Consider the following 20,007-nt stretch of genomic DNA (forward strand, 5'->3'; position numbering starts at 1 on the left):
CTTCTCGTCTCTGGCGCCGACCCGCCCCCGAGCCCCAAATATAGGCCTGTCATTGCTCCGGCCGCACGTCGCTCTTGCCCCTCGGACGCGCTCTATTGGTTCTTGGCGGGGATGCGGCCGGCCCCCTCTTGCCGATTGGGCAATCTCTCCAAGGCGCGGCGTTCGATTGGCCTCCTGCGCGGGCTGCTAGGATTGGCTCAGGTTTTCTTCCCCGCTCCTCCGCCTCCTCCCGCCTCGGGGCACAACACGCCAGCGCGAGGACTCGTGCGTCAATCCAGAGACCTGTGTCGTGCTGATTGGATACACCCGCCCCCTTCTCGTAAGCCAATTGGTCGGGGGGCGGAGCTAGGCTGATCAGGGGCGGGAAGTCGTCCGTCAAGTTTGGAGCCGTTTTCAATTGGTCGTGGGGGGACATTCTGCCCTGAAGTCATTGGCTGGTCCAGGAAGTGGGTGGGGAAAGCGGAGGAAGGCATGGAGAGTGGGCGTTAGAGGCCGCGTACCTAATGGGAGAAAGACAGGTGCCTTCAAAGCGGGGGCCGGGCTGAAGTCATCTGCCAATGAAGACAGCCCCTGGGCTGGTAGGGAGGAGCCGGGAAAGAGGGTCCACCCCTCTTCTTCGTTGGCCCTGTTATCGTTCCTCCCAGAGTGTCCAATAGTTTGGCGAGTGGGCGGTAACCGCTCCTAAGGCGTGTGAAACGGGGCGTAGCAGGCAGGCTTGGAACCTGGGCGCATCCTTCCACCTCCCTTGGGTCCTGGCCGGGCAGGCCGGTCCCTGTCTGTGAGCTGCACAGTCTTTCTCCAAGTGCCTGTATTTGGCATATCTTTGAGACACAAAAGAAGGAAGAAAAGGAAGGAAGCAGGAGACGATGCCCCAAGTCACTGGCATCACGCATAGCTGAATTGGTTGGGAAGCGCCATGGAGGCATGGAGTATTTGTCCTGCTTCTGTGTAGTTACGTGACCGTGGGACAGTTATTCTCCTCTGCACCTCCATTTCCCTGGTGTTGTGAGGACGCCGCAGAAGGTACAGGTGGGAGTCCCTGATCCCCTCCCACGGCTGCCTCCTAACGCCTACTGGTCCTTCAGATCTCAGCTCAGTGGTCTTTTCTAGCGGGAAAATTTCCCTGACCTCCCGTGCTGAGTGCTCACGTGAGCCCTATTCGTTCGGATTTACTTTTGCATGTATACTGTCATTTTCTTAATTATTTGAATCTCCCCTTCCGGATTTTTGCATCTCCAGCGCTTAGCAGCAAGAAGCACTCAGTAACCGTTTGCTGAATGAATACCTGGATGAATACGGGGAATGACTTGTGGTTGAAACTTGCTAGGCACTGGTGCTTTGGCAAACCAGGAGGCATTTGCCCGGGGTCACCCAGTCAAGGTGGGCAGTCATTTCTGCCCATCTCCTCTAGGTGGAGGAAAGTAAGATAAATCCAAGGGAAATGCAAGTGAGAACTGCATCAGAATCGCCCGTGGCAAGGCAGGCAATGCTTGTAAAAACGCAGTGCTCTTAGGCCCACACAGATCTGGGGAGTGAAGCCTAGGGATCTGTATTTTTATAAACTTCCTGGGTGATCATTAGAGGTTTTTTGGGTTTTTTAAAAAATATTTATTTGGTTGCACCAGGTCTTAGTTGCGGCAGGCGGTCTCCTTAGTTGCGGCTCGCCAGCTCCTTAGTTGTGGCATGTGAACTCTTAGTTGCGGCATGCACGTGGGATCTAGTTCCTTGACAAAGGATCGAACTCAGGCCCCCTGCATTGGGAGCGCGGAGTCTTATCCACTGGACCACCAGGGAAGTCCCTCGTTAGAGTTTAAGAAATATTGGTCCAGAAGACCCTTGTTATTCAAAGTGTGGTCCCTGTTGTAAATCAACTATACTTCACCTAAAACAAACAAACAAACAAAAACAACAAAGTGTGGTCCCTGGATGGAGCAGGGCCTTTTAGGTTTCTCAGGAATCACCTGGGGATTTGTCAAATGCAGATTCTGATCCAGGAGGTCCCAGATCCTGCTTTTCTAACATGTTACCAGGCAGTGCTGACGGTCCACAGTCCACACTTTGAGTAGCAAGGGTCCACAGCAGTGGTTCTCAAATTTGGTTGCATGTGAGAATCACCTGGGGGCTTAAAAAAGATCCAGATACCCAGGCCTTGCCCTAGACTGATTAAATAAGGGTTTCTCAGGATGGGAACCAGACATTAGTAATGAAAATTCCTGAGATGATTCCAACATGCCACCAATCTGATAAGAGGATTTTCTAGAGCAGTGGTTTTCAAAGTGTGGTCCCTGCATCAGCAGCATAAACACCACCTGGGAAGTTGTTAGAAAGTCACGTTTTTTAGCCCCACCGTAGACCAAATGAATTGGAAACCCGGGCCCTGTAACCCGTTTTAACAGTCCTTCCAGGCAATTCTGAGGCATATGGAACTTGGAGAAACTCTAAGAGTATTTGGGACTGCAGGCCAGGTGACTCCGATTCCTTCTTGAGATTCACACCTCCTTGCCCCCTCCACCGTTCGATTCAGTCTGGCCAGGGGAGATGGGGACTCTGAAGAGTTGCGGACAGACGGCCCTTCCCTGGCACCCCCAGAGACAGAGATCAGCAAAGGTCATCACTTTTAAGCAAGGCTGACCTAAATAAAGTTCAGGGATAAATCTGGGGAAACAGTTATGTGACCTGGGGTAATCTGGCCTTTGGAAAGAACCTCCCTGGTGTGCAGACTCTTTTCATGTGTGGGAGGGGAGAGATTCAGAGAGGGCCTCTGAGGTCCAGAGACAGAGCCCTGGGCTGAGGGAGGGACTGGGGACCGGAGACACACACAGAGCCCCTAGTGGTGATGGGGGAGTCCCAGAGAGACGAACAGAAAGAGAGAGATCTCAGATAGGACCCAGTGAGCCAGAAAGAGACGCAGGGAGAAAGCTCGAGCTAGAGAGACATCGCTCCCCCAGGGCTGGTCCTCCTGGGTAATTAAGTGCTGACCGTGCAGGTAAGTGAGCAGCCGTGAAGCCCATCTCCCAGCACGGGGTAGGCTACCCCTGGCGGCACGGCACTCTCCTTACCTGGCAGGAACTTTCATAGCCCTGAGTCCCTGCCAGGGCTGGGCACCTGTCTGCTCCACCCCGCCGGGGCTTGGCACACCAGGGTGGGAGGGGGAGTCCTCAGCAAACACTGGACAGAACAACAAAAGTGCCCCGTCGTGGGGCCCTGACGGTGAGCCCAGTGCTAAGTGCTTCCTGGGCATCTTTTACGTCCTCACAGGTGCGCCTGGTGGTTGAAGTGTGGAGGCTTGGAAGGCGGCAGAGGCCAGCTGCATGAGATGCCACGACCACCCAGGGCGGCCTGCATTGAAAGCTGGGGCGTCAGAACGGCCGGGGTTCTCTAAGGGGGCTGAAGATGGAGAGGGCTCTTCTCTTCCCGGGACTGCACAATGAGGAAGTGACAGGCCCGGGGTTGGATCCAGATTCCAGGGAGCCCAAGCTCTGTCCCCCAAAACCCCGTAGCTCTGACTCCTCAAATCGCCCAGGTGTTTGACAAACGATCACTCGCCAAGAACAGGTCCTGATAACGTGCTTTTAATTGCACTTATTCAAAGGTATTTCCTTTCCCGGTTAAAATAAAAAGGACGCGTGATGAAGGCGGGCTGTGTGTTTGAGTGGGGCGGCGATCTCTGTGCTCCGGGGCCGGGCCTTCTCCCGAGCCTCGCCGGACAGTCCCAGCACTGGCCGGCACGGGGCGGCTCTCCTTGCCGGAACCTCCCAGGCCCATCCTGAACCCGATCCCTTCAGAGAGGTGTGGCCTCTGTGTCCCTTCAGCGGGAGAAGGCCCAGGGCGCCGCCCCTCAGGTGGACATGATGCCGCTCTTCTCACCCTTGACCTTGAGGAACTCGGCCATGCTGGAGAAATACTTCTGGTTGGCCTCAGCCACCTTCTTCTCCGCTGCTTGTGGGTTCACAATCTCCAGGCCCTGGGCAGGTGGGGGAGATGGGATGGGGTGGGGAGACGGGCCTGGGCCCTAACAATGCCCCCCGCCCAGCTCCCCCAGCTCCCAGTGAAGGAATCATGAAATGTCAGGGGCCCACGGGCCCTTCCCAGTGGCCCTTGGGCTCTGGGCAAACACGTGGACAGTCTGCCAGCCCCCAAATCTCCCCCACCTTGGGAGATTCTGACTCTGTGGGCCGGGGGGTGGGGGAAGAGGGGAGGATCTGGGCATCTGCATTTTTAGCAGGTTCCCCAGGAGATTTTAAAAACACCACCGTTGGAGAACAGCTGATCCTGTTTGGTTCCTGAATAAGGAAACTGAGTCCCAGAAGTAAGTGGCTTGCCTGCAGTTCCAGCACAAATTGCACCAACCCCACCGAGGATTTAACCACCAGCTCTGGGGACCCGACGCGTGGCAGGCATTGTTGTGAATGTTTTACACACGGTGATTCTCATCTTCTCGCTGAGGCCTCCCCTGGAGGCTCCCCATCTCCCTTAGTCCTTTCAGTCTCCAGCACCTTCCACCTTCCAACACACTATGTATCTTAGTTATCTGTCCCCCTGCCACCCCCTAAGCTCTGGGAGGGCAAAACTTCCTGTCTCTGTTTTGTGGCTCTGTCCCGGCGCCTGCAACAGCGCGCGGAATTTAGCAGGCGCTCAGCAGACACCTGCTGACGGAGGGAATGAGCTCGTACTCCTCAGATCCCAAGGGCCACACTAGCGCTCTCTGGTGGGTGAATAAACCGAGGCACGGACCCGACAGGTGAGCGGCCTGCCCTGGATCCACCCTGTGCTCTGGGGGCCGGCTGGGGTCCCGACTGCCCAGCCCACCTACCTAGGACCTTTCCTGTGCCACCCGGCTCTCGGAAGGTGGGGACCCAGAGCCTCAGGGAGGGACTGAGCCTGCTCGAGGTCTTGGAGACCAACTGGTCCCTGGTAACTTCACCGAGTGCAGGGAACCCAGATACGCCCCTTCAGGGGCTTCATCGGTGCCCACTCCCCCCACGGCAGCCCTGAGAGGGGCCCTGTCGTGTGTTCCTTCCGCAGGCGAGGCAGCTGAAGCCCAGGAGGGGAAGGGGTTCTCCCTGAGCCTCCTGACCCCAGCGGGGCCGGTACCTGGAGCGGGGTGAAGGCCACGCTGGAAGCAGTCCCCGAGGAGCGGTCGCGGATGGTGGACTTCCCGCCGTACACCACGCTCTGCTTCTGCAGGGTCCGCTGTGGGGAGGGCCAGGGAGGTGCAGACTGTGGCTGGGGCCCACGCGCCCGAGCCCGCCGCCCCTCGCCCTCAGCCCCCGCCCCCGCCCCCGCCCGTACCTGCAGCGTCTTGGAGATCCTGGCTTTGGTGGCCTCGTTCACCTGTGTCTGCCGCACCCGCCCGCTGCCCGACTTGCCCAGGTGGCCCAGGCTGAAGCCCAGGTCCTCCTGGTAGGCGTCCTCCTCGATCTGGTGGGAGGGGAAGGCGCCCTGTGTCAGCTGCCTCCTCGGTCAGCTAGAGGCCCAGGCACCCACCCCATCAGCCGGCCCTATTCAGGCACCGACTGGGCCCCGAGTGCAGTGAGCCTTGCTGGGGCCCAGCAAGGAAGTCAGGCCCCGTTACTGCTCCCTGAGCTCACAGCTGAGAGGGGCCGTGCGTGTGCGTGCGTGTGTGTGCGTGCGCGTGCGTGTGGTGTAAGAACTGAAATGGGTTTCACTGATGAAACGGCATCTGAGCTAGTTCTTGCAGGATCAGTAGGGTGAGGCTCGGGTAACGAGCCTGGCAGGGGTGGAGCCTGGAAGCGCGTGTACAGCGGGGCGGTGGAGGGAAGAGGGGAGGGACGAGACTGGGGAGGGACGAGACTGAACAGCCTCCAGATCCTGGGTGGATGGGAAGCCTCGGGGCGAGGGGGCCGGGGCCGGTGCCGGGTGGATGGGGCGGGGAGAGACTGGAGGCCGGGGGGGGGGGGGGGGGGGCGGGGGGGGGGGGAGCACAGGGCGGAGGCTAAGGTGTTGTCCCGGATCTGGGGCGGGGGGGCATGGCCACAGATGGAGAGGAAGGAATGCAGCAGGGGGCGGGGGCAGAGCCGGGTGGGCTCTGACCTCCCCGAAGCTCATGCGGTTGGCCTGCTTCCGGATCTCCGTCAGCCCCAGCCGCTCCTTCATCTTGCGGTACCTGGGGACAGGGCAGGGGGTCAGCTGGGAGGGTGCAAGCCTCTTCCCTTCCCATTCCGTCCCGGCCCGACTGGTCTCCGGGCCCCACCTGCGGCCGCCTCGCTTCTTACGCTGCCCGTCGAGGGGCGCGGGCAGCGGCTTCACCTGCTTCACGGGCGGCGGCTCCTGCCACTTGTCGAACTTGCGCTCGATCTCATCCTTCAGCTCGTAGCCCACCTGCGGAGGACGGGGTGGGGGCCCCACAGCTGCTCCCTCGGGCCTGGCCTGTCCGCCCGGCCCCCCCGTTCCCACGTGGCCCTGGAGGACCTCGACCCTCTGGGCTCTGCGGGTTTAAGTCGCACCTACCACGCGATGCTCCCACACTGTATCTCGGCTCAGCCCTCTCCCTCTCCTCTCGACGCTCCCGCGCCCGCTCCCCACCCTCCGCCCCAGCTCTCCTCAGGTCAGTCAGTGGCGACGCCCTGGAGTCTGTCACACCCCGAGAATCCCGCCAGGCTCTTCCTTCAGGAAGGACCCCAAATCGGCCCCCTTTCAGCACCCCCACTGAGGCCAAGCTCTCCCCAGGGTGCGAGGCTGCAGGTGATCTGCCCCCATCCCGCCAGCCTCCTCTCCCCGGAGCTCGCTGTGCTCCAGCCTCAGGGCCTGTGCACCGCCCGTTCCCTCTGCTTGAGACACCCTTCCCCCCAGCATCCATGGGACTCGCGTGCTAAGTGCACTCAGGTCTATGTTAAACCCTCACCTCCTCAGAGAAGCCCGCCCTGAGTTCCAGGTTCATCAGTCTCACCTCCCTCGCCACCCCCAACGCCCCGCATCTGTCTTCCCAGCCTTTACTCAGCACCACTGGACACACCGCAGATCTACCGCTTGTGTCTTCTCGGCCCGCCCCCAGCCAGAATGGAGATGCCACAGAGGCAGGGCTTTTGTCTGTGCGGTTCACTGCTGTACCCCCAGCATCCAGGCCAGTGGTCAGAGAGAGACTGAACCCCTGAACCCACAGTGCCAGGGTGGGTGCTCGGAAAACAATCATGCACAAGACAGAAAACACCTACTCTCCCAGAACAAGTCCACCAAGGCACACAGGTTGATGGAATAATTACATGAACAATGACAGTGCCGGTAGAGGGGACAGATCCTGGTGCAGTAGGCAAATAAATACCTCCCCCTCCCCCAAAGGTGTCCACTACCAACTCTCTGGTCCCTGTGAATGTGTCACTTTACCTGACAAAAGGGACTTTGCAGATGTGACTGGGCTAAGGATCTGAAACGGGGAGAGGGTGCCTTAGATGATCAGTGCGGACCCAGTGTAATCACTGGGTCCTTAAAGGAGTCAGAGGAGATGTGAAGACAGAAGCAGAGTCAGAGAGAGCTGGGAAGATGCCACGCTGGCTTTGAAGATGGAGGAAGGGGCCACAAGCCGAGGGACGCGGGCGGCCTGTGGAAGCTGCAAGAGGCAGCGGAGCCATCCTCGCCTTGAGCCTCCGGAAGGAATGAACCCTGCCAACACCTTGATTTCAGCCCAGGGAACCCGCCGTGGACTTCTGACCTACAGAACTCTAAGACAGTAACCCTGTGTTGCTTTAGGCCACTAAACTTGCGGTAATCTGTCACAGCAGCAGCAGCAGCAGGAAACTCGTACAGCAGGGGGAGGGGACGCTGACCTCGGCGGGGCCACAACAAACACCCCCGCCTCTGCCCTGTTAGGACAGCGCTCGCCGTGGCGGGCCCTCTACTGACAGCTCTCCCTGAGACAGACCGCGTACCACCCGGACAGACGCCGCCGGCCCCTCACCTTCCCCTCCGCGCTCTCGTGGAAGCTGTCCACTCGGGCTGCCAGCGTGCACTTGGCAGCTACCAGCCGGGCCGCCTTCCGCCGGAGATCCTGCAGCAACGGACAGGAAGGCAGAGTCAGCGTGGGGGTGCAATCAGACCCCTGCCTTTCCACAGTGCTGGCCACCGTGTCAGCAAGTCACCTTTACTGCTACCGCCTTACTGCAATAACGTGTTACAGTAACAAATTATCAGTCAATGATAACGATAACCTACTTCCCCGTTTGCACAGAAGACTGAATTGCACTACTACAGATGGAAGATTATCAGATACGGAGAAAATACCTACATTATGATTAAAATTTAAAACATCCATCTGTGTATCACCAAAAATGGTGTCACGCGCCACAAAAGGTAGGGGCCGAGTTCTGAGAAACACCAAGATGGTACCTGTCACACCCACAGCCCCAAGTCTCGGTGACTAGTCGTAATGGTAGTGGTACCAATGATAATGATGATAAGAAGAATAACAGTAATAATAATAACATAGTAAGCCAGCAGCAGCTAGGCGTAGAGGAGAATTTAACCCTGTCCTAAGAAGTCTGGCCTTGGCCCTGGCTCCTGGGTGGTGATCTGTGCTGGCAGGGGCCTGGGTAAGCCAGAGAACAGCGCTGTGACTCAGGGTGGGGTCTCTGCGTCATGGGGTCCCAGCCATGCCTGTGCCCCCGAGCCTCGGCAGAGACTGAGCCCCGAGGCCCCGCGGGGCTTCCCGGCAGCGCTGCGTTCGGGACTTCTGGACCCGGCCCTCGTGCCTTCCCCTCGGCTGGCGTTACTCTGGGTGCCCTCACTCTGATAAACCGTAACCCTGGGTGGATCAGCTCAAGGTGAGCCCTGTGAGTCCTTCTAGTGGCCACTGAACCTGACCGTGGTCTTGGGAACCCGGAACTCACAAGCTTCACGCTTCCATTGCTTTTTACGTGCGAGGCCTGATGTCAAGGTGTTTCGTACGAGTGAGCCCTCGTCTCGACCCCATGAAGCAGGTTCAGTTCACCCCACTTACAGACGGGGAGCCTGAGGCGGGGCCAGAACTCCAACCTGGCCTATCAGCTCCAGCGCCCTTGTTCGTACACCCTGTGTGGTCCATCCTCCAGGGTCCTGACCCCTGTCGTCAGCAGTGACCCCTGGGACCCGGGGAGCAGCAGGGGGCGGGGGGTGCCCTTTGGGGCACAGCATAAGGTTCCAAGGGGGGTGGGACTCACCGGGGGCAGGGACTGCACGATGTCGCTGTGGTAGATGTAGCCGGTGTGGGGCAGCACTGAGGTGGACGAGAAGCCGGACAGCGTCTTGCGCTGGGCCCCGAGCAGCATGATGTTGCAGGCGGGCATCTTGGAGAGGTTGGTCAGGCCGCCGGCCACCCCTGCAGCGGGAGGGAGGGAGGGAGGGGGTCAGAAGGAGCGAGGGCATTTGTCTGGGGGCTCACCGTGCGCTGCACCTTCACAGGAGTTTCTGCTTGGAGTCCCGAGGCGGCCCCGCCAAGGAGGGCCGACGTATCCCACCTCCGACAGGGGTTTGGAGGAGGCTCAGAGAGGTGAAGCCACTTGCTAAAGGTGCACAGGGAGCCAACTGGCCCAGCAGGAACCGGACCCACATCTGCGAAGCCACACAGGCCCTGCTCCGTGCCTTGGAGTGGTTTTCAGCACGCTGGGGGCTCGTGACGACAGGGCCCAGGTGTGCGCCACCTCTGGGCTCCCTTGAGCGTGTCTGCGGGTGTGGGGAGGGGACGAGGAGCTGCAGGTAAATACTGTAAGTAGTGCCACCTCTGAGGCGGGACCGCTGTGTGCAGGGCTCTGTGCTGGGCGCTTTTAAGGATTAGGTAAATGGTCTCATCACACACACGAGTCCTTGAAACAAGCCTCCAACACCCGTGCGGGAGCAGAACAACCCCCACGGTCACTGACATCACCATCCCTGGAACCTGCAACTACAGTGCCACATGCAGCCAAAGGGACTCTGCAGATATGAGCAAGTTAAGGACCCTGAGAAGGGGAGATTATCCTGGAGGATCCTGGTGGGCTCAACGTAATCATGAGGGTCCTTAAAAGTGGGAGAGAAAAGCAGAGTCAGAGTGGCGCAAGAGGAGACTTTCAAGACAGAGGAAGGGGCCACGAGCCAAGGGATGCAGGCGCCCCTGGAAGCTGGAAAAGGCAGGGAAACGGCTTCCTCCCCTGACCCACCATAGAGGACCGCAGCCCTGCCGACACTTTCATTTTAGCCCCGTGAGGCCCACGGTGGACTTCTGACCTCCACAACTGTCGGATGATAAACTGCGTCGTTCAAGCCTCTTGGTTCGTGGTCATTTGTTACAGCAGTCACAGGAAACTAGCACAACCCCCAATCGCCACTGGGGAAACTGAGGCACGTGACACCGTTTGCCCAAAGATGTGAGGTCAGCGAGGGGGGAAGCAGGATCCAGACCCGAGCTTATCCTTCCCCGACACCACTGCTTCTACCTGCAACTCTGCACACACCTGCCCCCAAGGCTGTGTTATGCGCTGAACTGTGCCCCCCCCAAATTCACACATTGAAGTCCTAACCCTCCCCCCCCCCACACCTCAGAATGTGACTGTATTTGGAGACAGGGTCTTTAAAGAGGTGATCAGGGACTTCCCTGGTGGCGCAGTGGTTAAGACTCAGCGCTCCCAATGCAGGGGGCCCAGGTTTGATCCCTGGTCAGGAAACTAGATCCCACATGCACGCCGCAACTAAGGAGCCAGCGAGCTGCAAATAAGGAGCTGGTGAGCCGCAACTAAGGAGCTGGCGAGCCGCAATTAAGGAGCCCGCCTGCCACAACTAAGACCCAGCACGACCAAATTAAAAAAAAAAAAAAAAGGTGATCAAGGTGAAATGATGTCACAGGATGGGCCCTAATCCAATGGGACTGGTGCCCTTATGAGAAGGAGACTAGGACACAGTCACACATGGAGGGAAGACCACATGAGGACGTAGTGAAAAGGTGGCCATCTACACACCAAGGGGAGAGGCCTCAGAAGGAACCAGCCCTGCTGACACCTGATCTCAGTCTCCCAGCCTCCAGACTGTGAGAGGATAAACCTCAGTTGTTGAAGCCCCCCCAGTCTATGGTACTTTGTTACAGCAGCCTGAGCTGACTAATACGGCTGCTTTATCAAACTCCCCCAGAAAGTGTTTCTCGGTTGAAGGGGCCAGGAGACTGAGGGGGCACTCTGAGGCCGCAGAGAGCCCCCGAGGAGGAAGGGACCCACTGTTTAGTCCTAACACACTGCCAGGAGCAGTGCCCCCTCTTGTGGAGAATACTGAGGCTCAGAGAGCTGACTTTACTGCTGCCAGGCGGCGCCGTGGGCCCGTGGCAGAGCTGGCAGCTGCTGGCATGCCCAGCCTTTCCACCAGCCACGCCGCCTCTCCCCTTTGCGGCCTGTCTGGCCCCAGCTCTGCCGGGGATGCGGGCGCTGACCCGGCTCAGGGCCCCCATCCTTCCTCCGTGTCTGTGTGAAGAGCAAGCTGGCCGACCTCTGTGGCCTCCGGGAGAGATGAGAGGGTGGGGGCGAGGGGACACGGTCCCGGGGCCCCAGGGCCAGACCCCCATTTTACAGAAGAGGAACAGACTTCTCCAAGGTCACGCGGCCCGCGGGGCCGTCGCTGCGTGGGCACGGGCCTCACCCATGATCTTGGCGGCGGTGGACGCCCCAATGATGATGGACAGGTTGGGCGCGATGAAGGACATGCGCGACTCCACGTACTCGTAGATCCGGTGCTTGGAGGCGTTGAGCTCCAGCGCCATGTCGCAGGCCTCCTCCAGCCGTTCCAGCTCCTCCTCCGACAGCTGCTGCCTGCGGGGCGGGGGCGGGGCGGGGGCGAGGCTGGGACGACCCGACCTTCGAGCTTCAGCAGCTCCCTTCTGAGCGGCCCGGGCCCGCGTCCTCCCAGCTGCGTGTGTGTGTGTGTGTGTGTGTGCACACGCGTGTGCGGCTTCACCGCAGCTATCGCTCCCGCCAGCCCTGAGGCCTGGAGGCCAGCGCTGCCGGGAACCCGTCCTCGGTGGCACCACCTCCCTGCCCAGTCCTGTCTCCGTCTGGGGGAGGCGCCCCTGCCCAGGCCATGCCAGATCCGCGCCTCTGCAGGCGCTCCCTCTGCCTGAAACGCTCTCCCGCCGAGGCCCCCCACACCCTGCGGGCCTCAGCCCTGCTGGCCACCCCTCGGAGCACGGTCACCGCTGCGATCAACCGTTCCAGAGCTCTGCTCCGGGGTGACAGATGTCCCCTTCTCCTAGGCACAGCATGGACGCCGGAGGGGCAGGTGGAGAGCCGGCATTCACCCCAGCGAGGGGATGACACGTCAGAGGCGGACACTTCCAATTACGGGCCTGCCCCTTGCCTCACCCTCGGAACCTCGGGTGCGGCTGGCTTCTCACGCCCGGGGAGCCCCGAGCCCAGCACGGTGCCTGGCTTGCGAGCCCAAGTGCCCTAGCCCCCGAGACTGACGGCCATGCCGCTGGCCGGACCCCGTGCGCACCCCTGGGTGGTGGAGGCAGTGACGCTGACGACCATGATGGTGGCGTTGGTCAGGATCTGCTGCAGGTTCTCGTTGTTCTTGCACTTGTCCAGGCTGTTGCCCAGCTCCTGGGGGGCAAGAGGGCAGGACAAGGGCCTGGGACTCAGGAAGCTCTAGAGCCTCTCGTGCTCCTGCACCCCCCCGATCCGTACCCGGGGCACTCCCCTGCCTCCCCCACTCCTGGCAACTCCGCTGCTCAAAGGATCCGCACCGTCTGCCCCGTGCAGGCTGACCCGGAAGCAGAGCCGAGCACATGGGCCACCCAGGGAAGACCCACTGCCGCCACAGGCCTGCGGCCCGTGGCCACTCAGAGTGCGGGTCTGACCACGTCACTTCCCTGTGTGGGCATCCCCTGCCACCGCCCCCACCCGCCCCTGGACTCACGGGGGGCCCTGTGCACTGGTGACCCCGCCTTCACTTTCCCATAAGACCCGGAGCCTCTGCAACTCGCCTCTCGCCTCCTCTCTTGTTCCCTGAATGCACCAGGCCTGTTGCCATCTCGGGGTCTTGGCACTTAGGACTGCTTCCCTGATTCTCATCCCGTCTCCGGCCAAAGGCTGAGCGAGGGGAGCCTTCCCCTTAGACCTGGGGGGTCCGAGAGCAAGGCCCCGCCTCCCCTTCACATTAGTGGCAGTCGGGGAGCCCCCTTCTTCCCATTTACCTTGACGGTGCGGATGTAATCCAGTGCATTGGGGACCAGAGACTCCAGTTCGGGGAATCGCTTCGAGTACTTATCCCGGATGAACTTATGGATGATGTCTAAGGGCGACAGGGCGGAGAGGAGCCCGATGAGGGGCAGGCAGACTCTGCTGGCTCCCCCAGTACCCACTTCCCCTTCTTCCTTCAGCAGCAAAACCCCTAATTATAGCTGGGCTCACGGACACGCAGCACAAAGCTACATTTCCCAGCTGCCCTCATGGCTGGATGCAGCCATGGGAGTTAGTTCTGATCTACAAGATGTGAGCTGAAGTCACATGTGCAACTTCCAGGCCACTCCCTCAAAGGAAAAAAATGCGCCCTCCTCTTCTCTCCCATCTTTTTGCTGATGAGGATGTGGAGGTGATGGCTGGAGGTGGGCAGTCACCTTGTACCATGAAAACAGGTGGCAGATCAACGAGACAGAAAGAGCCTGGACTCCTCATCCAGACTTTCATATGACAGGAAAATATGCTTCCTTTTCACGTAACCACTTGTCACAGGAGCTGAACCTGGATTCCAGCTAATACAGGGGCTTGGGGGCAGGACCCCGGGAAAGGCCAGCAGGGAAGACGGCCTGCGATCCTGCCTGCCCCTCCCTTGGGGATGGGAGGAGGCCGTGGGGGACACCGGGCAGGGCTGTCCCTGCTTGCCCTTCCCGGCACTCACTCAGCTCGTTCTCGATCTCCACCGTCAGGTTGTTGGCGTCCACGATGACCCGGTACTCGGGGGCCGCCTCCACCGGTCCCATCACTGTGAGGATGAGAAAGAGCCTGGTGTGGGTGTGTGTCTATGCACCCACCCCGTCCCAGATCCCACAGCTCAGGGAGACTGGGGATGCGGCTGGGGCGGGGCAGGGAGGGGCTGAAGAGGAAACTGGGGGACAGGTTTGCATATCTGCAAACCTCCCATCTCTCCCTCCAGGCCAGTCTAGACTTGATCCCATCTCACCGTGGACCTAAACCCCCCTGGGGCTCACCACACCCTTAGACTAACAGCGCAGCTACCCAGAGCGATGTTTGAGGCCTCCCAAAAGGCCGGAAGCTCTGCGAGGACCAGCACCGGGTCTGCTTCCTGTGGCTGCACCCCGATGCGCCTGGCCCATTGCAGTCGCTCCGTGCACACTTGCTGACTCAGTGACTCCAGTCTGGTCTCTGCACCTTCCTGGCCCCATCCTCTCATCACACCCCCGCTTTATTTCATTCCAGCCATTAAAGGACTGATTACAGTGCCCTGAACACTCGGCCTGCTTCACTCTTCTCTTGGCCTCTGAATATGCTGTTCCCTCTCCCTGGTACATCCCTTCCTCGTGTCTGTTTCTGGAAAACCCTTCAAGCTCTAACAATAACAACGATAATGACGATGATGACAGTATTATCACGAGCAACTGACACACACAGGACTTACTGGGCATACGACACTGTTATAAGTGCCTTACGGGCATTAACTTATTTTATCCACCACCAGCCAGGGAGGCTGGTGTTAAATCAGGCCAATGTTGCAGAGAAGGACACGGAGGGACACGGCCTGATGTCACCGAGCCAGCAGATGGCAGAGCTGAGAGCTGACTCCTGAGTCTGCGCTCTGATTTCTGATGCTCAAGTGCCTCTATGTCCTTAAGACTCACAAGGTGCCTGAGAACCCCTCCCTCACCTTGCAGGAGGGGTCGGCTGTCTCCTCTGGGCTCCCGCCACACTCCCGCCACATCCATTAGGCACCATCGCCACCCAGTTTTGAGGTGTTTCGTGTCCACCTTCCCCACCAGACACGGGGTGTGACTGGGTCTGACTTAAAATCCCCGAGCCTGGCCCACACCAGGAAATGTCACTTTTATGATTCCCCGCGACTCCCTGGCCTGGCATTTGAAACCCTGCAGGGTCTGGTGCCTTGCCAGCCTCCCCACCACTGTGGACGTCCAAGGTTTTGCAGGTGCAGCTCTCTCTCTCTCCCTGGGCGCACCCCCCGCCACCCCGTTCTTGGCCTGTCATGTGTATTCATGCTTCAAAGCCCAGCCGAGACATCAGTTCTTCCCTGACCGCGGCAGGGTCAGCCAGCTCCTCCCGTGGCTCCCGAGTGCCCTGGGCTCCCTCCATCCCAGCAGGCGCCGCCCACCAGTAACTGCTCCGCCAGCCCCTGAGCGTTCTGAGAGCAGGGGCCCACACAGGCCTGGCCCCCAGGGAGCCTCAGGAAAACTTTAAAGAAAGTTTTAAAGGTTTAAAGTTTAACCCTGGTGGCGCAGTGGTTAAGAATCCGCCTGCCAATGCAGGGGACACGGGTTCGAGCCCTGGTCCGGGAAGATCCCTCATGCCGCGGAGCAACTAAGCCCGTGCGCCACAACAAGAGAAGCCACCGCAATGAGAAGCCCACCGCAACTAGAGAGAAAGCCCGTGCGCAGCAACGAAGACCCAACGCAGCCGACAAGTTAATTAATTTTTTTAAAAAAGAAAGGGTGGAACAAGTGAGTCTCCCTGAAACTCTGCTCTGACTACACCATTCCTGTGCCAAAAAGCTTCCCTTGGCTCCCCGCTGCCGAGGAATTCCACTCGAGAGCCACAGCTTTCCAAGAAAAACGGGGGTGATGACGGCATTGTCCTCTTAGAGTTGGTCTGAACACTCAACAGATAACCCAGCTTTGCCCAGAGTTAGAAGTGAGGAGAGACTTTAATAATTTTTATGGATACTTTTTTATATTTTCATGGTTACTTTCCATTAACCAAATGATACCAGTTTTCCATCCACAGTAGCAATATCTTTCCTTCTTGGGTAAACTGAAGGAAAAAAGTATGTGGATTTAAAAATGTGAAATAATAAGAGAAGTGTTTTACAGGTGTGGCAAAACTCTATAACTGATCAGGTTATCAATAAAGTTTGGGAAGCCTTGAGATAAATCCTATCAATCACAATTAGCCAGCACTCAGCACAGAACAAGGAGCTGACACTTAAGAAGTGTCAGCTTTAGGGACTTCCCTGGCGGTCCAGTGGTTAGGACTCTGCACTTCCACTGCAGGGGGCCTGGGTCTCATCCCTGGCTGGGGAATTAAGACCCGCAGGCTGCACAGCGCGGCCAAAAAAGAAAAAAGAAAACTTAAAAAAATGAAAGAAGTATCAGCTTTAGAATGCAGTACACCCTTGGGAGAGGAGGGGACTGGGCTGGGATGGAAGAGAAGAGGGCTCTGGCAAAGGGTGAGAGAAACAGCCAACTTCCAAAGTCACCAGCAGCATAAGAGCCGAGGGGCCAGGCCGGAGAAGAGCCTGGGTGGGGGTGGGCGTGGGCGAGGGCGAGGGCGAAGGTACCTTCCGAAGCTTTGGCCTGCTTGCTGATATACTCCTCAATCTTCATCATGATCTCAGCGAACTGTCCGGGGAGAAGCGGAGAGTCAGAACCCGGGACTCTCCAGGCAAAGCAGCTGCTGCCCGTGTCACACCCCCCGGAGCTCCTCTCACCATCTTGCTGTCCCACAGCTTGGCGATGCTCTTGACCGAATCTCCGGAAAGATCCAGCTGGGTCTCCTCCTGCACATCCTCGATCGCCGGCTCCTCCTCTTCCTCCCCGTAGCTCCCTCCTTCCTCCTCTTCTGCCGCCTCCTCGAGGTCAGCTAGGAGCTCGTCGGCCAGAGACATCCCGAGGCCTGCGGGGAGGGCGAGTGGGGCCCCCGCTCATTACTGGGAGAGGCCCCCCCGCCAGATGGCCCCGGTCCTTCTTGATCAACCTCACCAGCATGCACGCTCCACAAGGACAGGTACACTCTTTTGCTTTTTTCTCTAGCTCCTAACTGTGCCTGGCACATAACAGATGCTCAGTAAATACCTACTGAATGAATCCATGAACCCACTTCCCAGAACCAGATGGTCTCCAGTCAAAACTCACACTACCCACCCTTCTCACCTTCACTTCACTGGACAAGACACTGCACACCCCTCACACCACCACTTCGCTAAGACTTAGAAGATACATCCCCGCCCTTGATAAGACCTCTCCTCACATCCTTTCCTTCCCCCCCTAGCAGAGGCCCCTCCCCACCAACTGCTGGGCCCCAAATGGGTGACACATCCTGCTCTCCTCAGCCATCAGGACAACCAGGCGGGGCCTAAAGTGTCTAGAGCCTCCAGGCCCATCACCTCGGGCTACGAGCAACTCCTCATCTACCCCCAGGTGCTGTCCAAATATTAGTATTTTCGGTGAATCCCACGCAGTGGAAAAGCCTGCGAAGCACTACTCTACAAGGTACAATCCCCACCACTCTGTCCTCCCCAGTGCTTTGTTTTTTTTTTTAAATAAGAAACACTCCCTCTTCCTGTTCTTCTCCTCTTTCAATAAGACAAATGTAGGGGGAAGGGGGGGAGGAATAAATGTGAGATTGGGATGGACATACACACACTACTATGTATAACATAGATAACTAATAAGAACCTGCTGTATAGCAAAGGGACCTCTACCCAATACTCTGTAAGGACCTATATGGGAAAACAATCTAAAAAAGAGCGAATATATGTATATGTATAACTGCTTCACTTTGCCATACAGCAGAAAGTAACACAGCATTGAAGACCAACTATACTCCAATAAAAATTAAAAAAAAAAAAAAAGACAAATGCAACATGTACACACTACTATATAAAAAACAGGTAACCAACAAGTACCTACTGTATAGCACAGGGAACTATACTCAGTATTTTGTAATAACCTATAAGGGAAAAGAGTCTGAAAAAGAATAGATAGATATATATGTATATATATAACTGAATTACTTTGCTGTGCACCTGAAACTAACACAACATTGTAAATCAACTATACTTCAATTAAAAAAATGAAATTAAAGAACAGGGGAATTCCCTGACGGTCCAGTGGTTAGGACTTGGCGCTTTCACTACTGTGGCCCCGGGTTCAATCCCTGGTTGGGGAATTAAGATCCTGCAAGCTGTATGGTGCAGCCAAAAGAATAAAGAAATAAAATAAAATTTACAGAAAGACAAACGGAGGCTGCAAACTTCCATGTCCACAGAGGCTAAGTGGGTGACATAAGTGAGTGAAGCAGGCTGGGGGTTGGGCAACTGGAGACGTGGAGCCTGGAGAGCTAGGGAATCATGCCTGATGTGAAAGCTCAGCTGACACAACGCTTCAGACACGCCCTGCTAGTGGGAACACGGGCTCCATGTTGCCAGGTTTTCTAATTTTTTTCAAGAAAAGTAAGAGAGTCAGAATTTTTATGTGTAACCTTCCAGTTTGAAAAGTTTCTTTCTAAGTGGCTAATTTAAACAGACCACCATGGCACAGGCCAAACTAAAACGATTACAGGAAAGATTTGGCCCTTGAGCTGCCGGTTTAGGACCCCTGGATGTTCAGTTGTCTCTGAGCTCAGTCTCCCCTCATACCCTCCTTTCTCCCTAAGATGCAATGTCCCCTTTATACTCACTTCTCTTTAAAAGACACAGCTTTTCCTTGTAAACGCACCCACGTTATCTCACACACACCTTTCTCTAAAACTCTCGTTACTCTCGCTTTCTCTGAATAAGAGGAACTTTTCCTTTATTGGACATGACCTGCTCTCCATACATAAGACTCAAGTATCTCTTCTTATCCTCTCTTCTGTTTCCCCACTAAACTGTAAGCAAAACCAGGGGTGGTATCTGTCTGTTCACTGTTATATCTCCACCATCTAGCAGAATCTCCAGCACGTTGTAGGTATTCAAGAAATATTGGGCAAATGAATGAATGAACTTTATTTAATCCTTATACTTTATTTAATCCTTATATAATAAACTTTATTAAATCCTTTATTTAATCCTTATATCCTTAACTTTATTTAATAATTATACCTTATCCTTATTAAATCCTTTAATTTAATCCTTAAACCACATTATGGTTTCCTTTCTCCGGCTCTCTGGATATATTATTTTTTCATCCCAAAGGTAAGGGCACAAACATTATTTCTTGCAGCGTGGACTATCTCTGACCCTGAGACTAGACCCTATCCCGCTGTTCTACATCCTATGAACACTTTAGTTCACTTCAACACTTGAGATTCTCTAAATGTCTAACATTTTGTTTAATGTCTATCTTCCCCATTAAGCTTAAATTTGCATGAAAAGAGGGACCGTGTCCATTTTGTTCCCTGCACACTATTTCCATCGCCCAGCGCAGCACCTGGCACGGAGTAGGTACCACGACCTCGCCTGATGCCAGCCAACCTCTCCAGCCTCAGCCCCCGCCACTATCCCCCACGCCCCTGAATCCTTCTCACGCTTTTTTCGCTTACCAACTTCTTCCCCTCACTTTAGGTCTTCATTCCCTCCCTTTTTACCAGTTCAACACCTCTTCATCCTTCAGTTCTCATATTCCACCTCCCTGACCCACGCACCCCACTCTAGAATAGATAGGTTGCTTGGTGATATACACCCCGCACGCCCTGTGTGTACCCTAAGGCACTTCACACATTTGTGATTATTTAAGTAATTACTTGATTAAGCCTGTCTCCCCAGGCACCATGCAAAGCGCCAAGAGGGCCGGGAACGATTTTTTGCTGCCGCTATATCCCCAGAGCCGTAACAATGTAGGAGCATTTGAGACCTTTGGGTAGTCGGTCTACGAAGGCCCGCCTTTCTCCTTACACACTTCCTCCCCCAGACCCAGGAAGCCAACCTTCCGCCCTTCCCTCGTCTCCATCACACTCACCTTTTCTCTTCTCGCACGATGGTTTCTAGGAAATTAGCTGCCCAGCAGCGGTCGACGCTCACTGATGACGTTTCACCCTTGCGCCGTCGTCGAAGCAAAGCTGCGTTCTGATTGGCCCCTGCACCGCGTCTTTCCTGGCTGCGTTTGGAACAACAACT

The 20,007-nt window shown here is 56.8% G+C and overlaps 1 protein-coding gene across 1 annotated transcript; it reads right to left on the reverse strand.

The window, feature by feature from the left end:
* Window positions 1-3,556: 3,556 nt before the first annotated feature.
* Window positions 3,557-19,936, reverse strand: PRPF31 (pre-mRNA processing factor 31). The gene is made up of 14 exons (XM_059905708.1): window positions 19,850-19,936; window positions 16,621-16,805; window positions 16,471-16,531; window positions 13,846-13,929; window positions 13,142-13,239; window positions 12,442-12,548; window positions 11,590-11,759; window positions 9,153-9,310; window positions 7,916-8,005; window positions 6,215-6,342; window positions 6,055-6,127; window positions 5,293-5,421; window positions 5,095-5,193; window positions 3,557-3,964 (listed from the first exon to the last, which is right to left on the reverse strand). Exons 2-14 carry the CDS (start codon window positions 16,795-16,797, stop codon window positions 3,839-3,841), a joined length of 1,500 nt encoding a protein of 499 aa, XP_059761691.1. The 5' UTR covers window positions 16,798-16,805; window positions 19,850-19,936; the 3' UTR covers window positions 3,557-3,838.
* Between the last annotated feature and the right edge of the window lie 71 nt (window positions 19,937-20,007).

This window comes from Balaenoptera ricei, chromosome 19 (assembly GCF_028023285.1).
Source record: "Balaenoptera ricei isolate mBalRic1 chromosome 19, mBalRic1.hap2, whole genome shotgun sequence".
In the NCBI taxonomy this organism is placed as follows: domain Eukaryota; kingdom Metazoa; phylum Chordata; class Mammalia; order Artiodactyla; family Balaenopteridae; genus Balaenoptera; species Balaenoptera ricei.

Excerpts from the sequence above, each read along its gene's own strand:
- PRPF31 (XM_059905708.1), bottom strand. The coding sequence starts at position 16,797 with ATGTCTCTGGCCGACGAGCTCCTAGCTGACCTCGAGGAGGCGGCAGAA. Across the intron at positions 9,311-11,589 it reads CACCGCCGCCAAGATCATGG|GGGTGGCCGGCGGCCTGACC; the intron begins GTGAGGCCCGTG and ends CTCCCGCTGCAG. Across the intron at positions 8,006-9,152 it reads TCGTGCAGTCCCTGCCCCCG|GATCTCCGGCGGAAGGCGGC; the intron begins GTGAGTCCCACC and ends CCGTTGCTGCAG.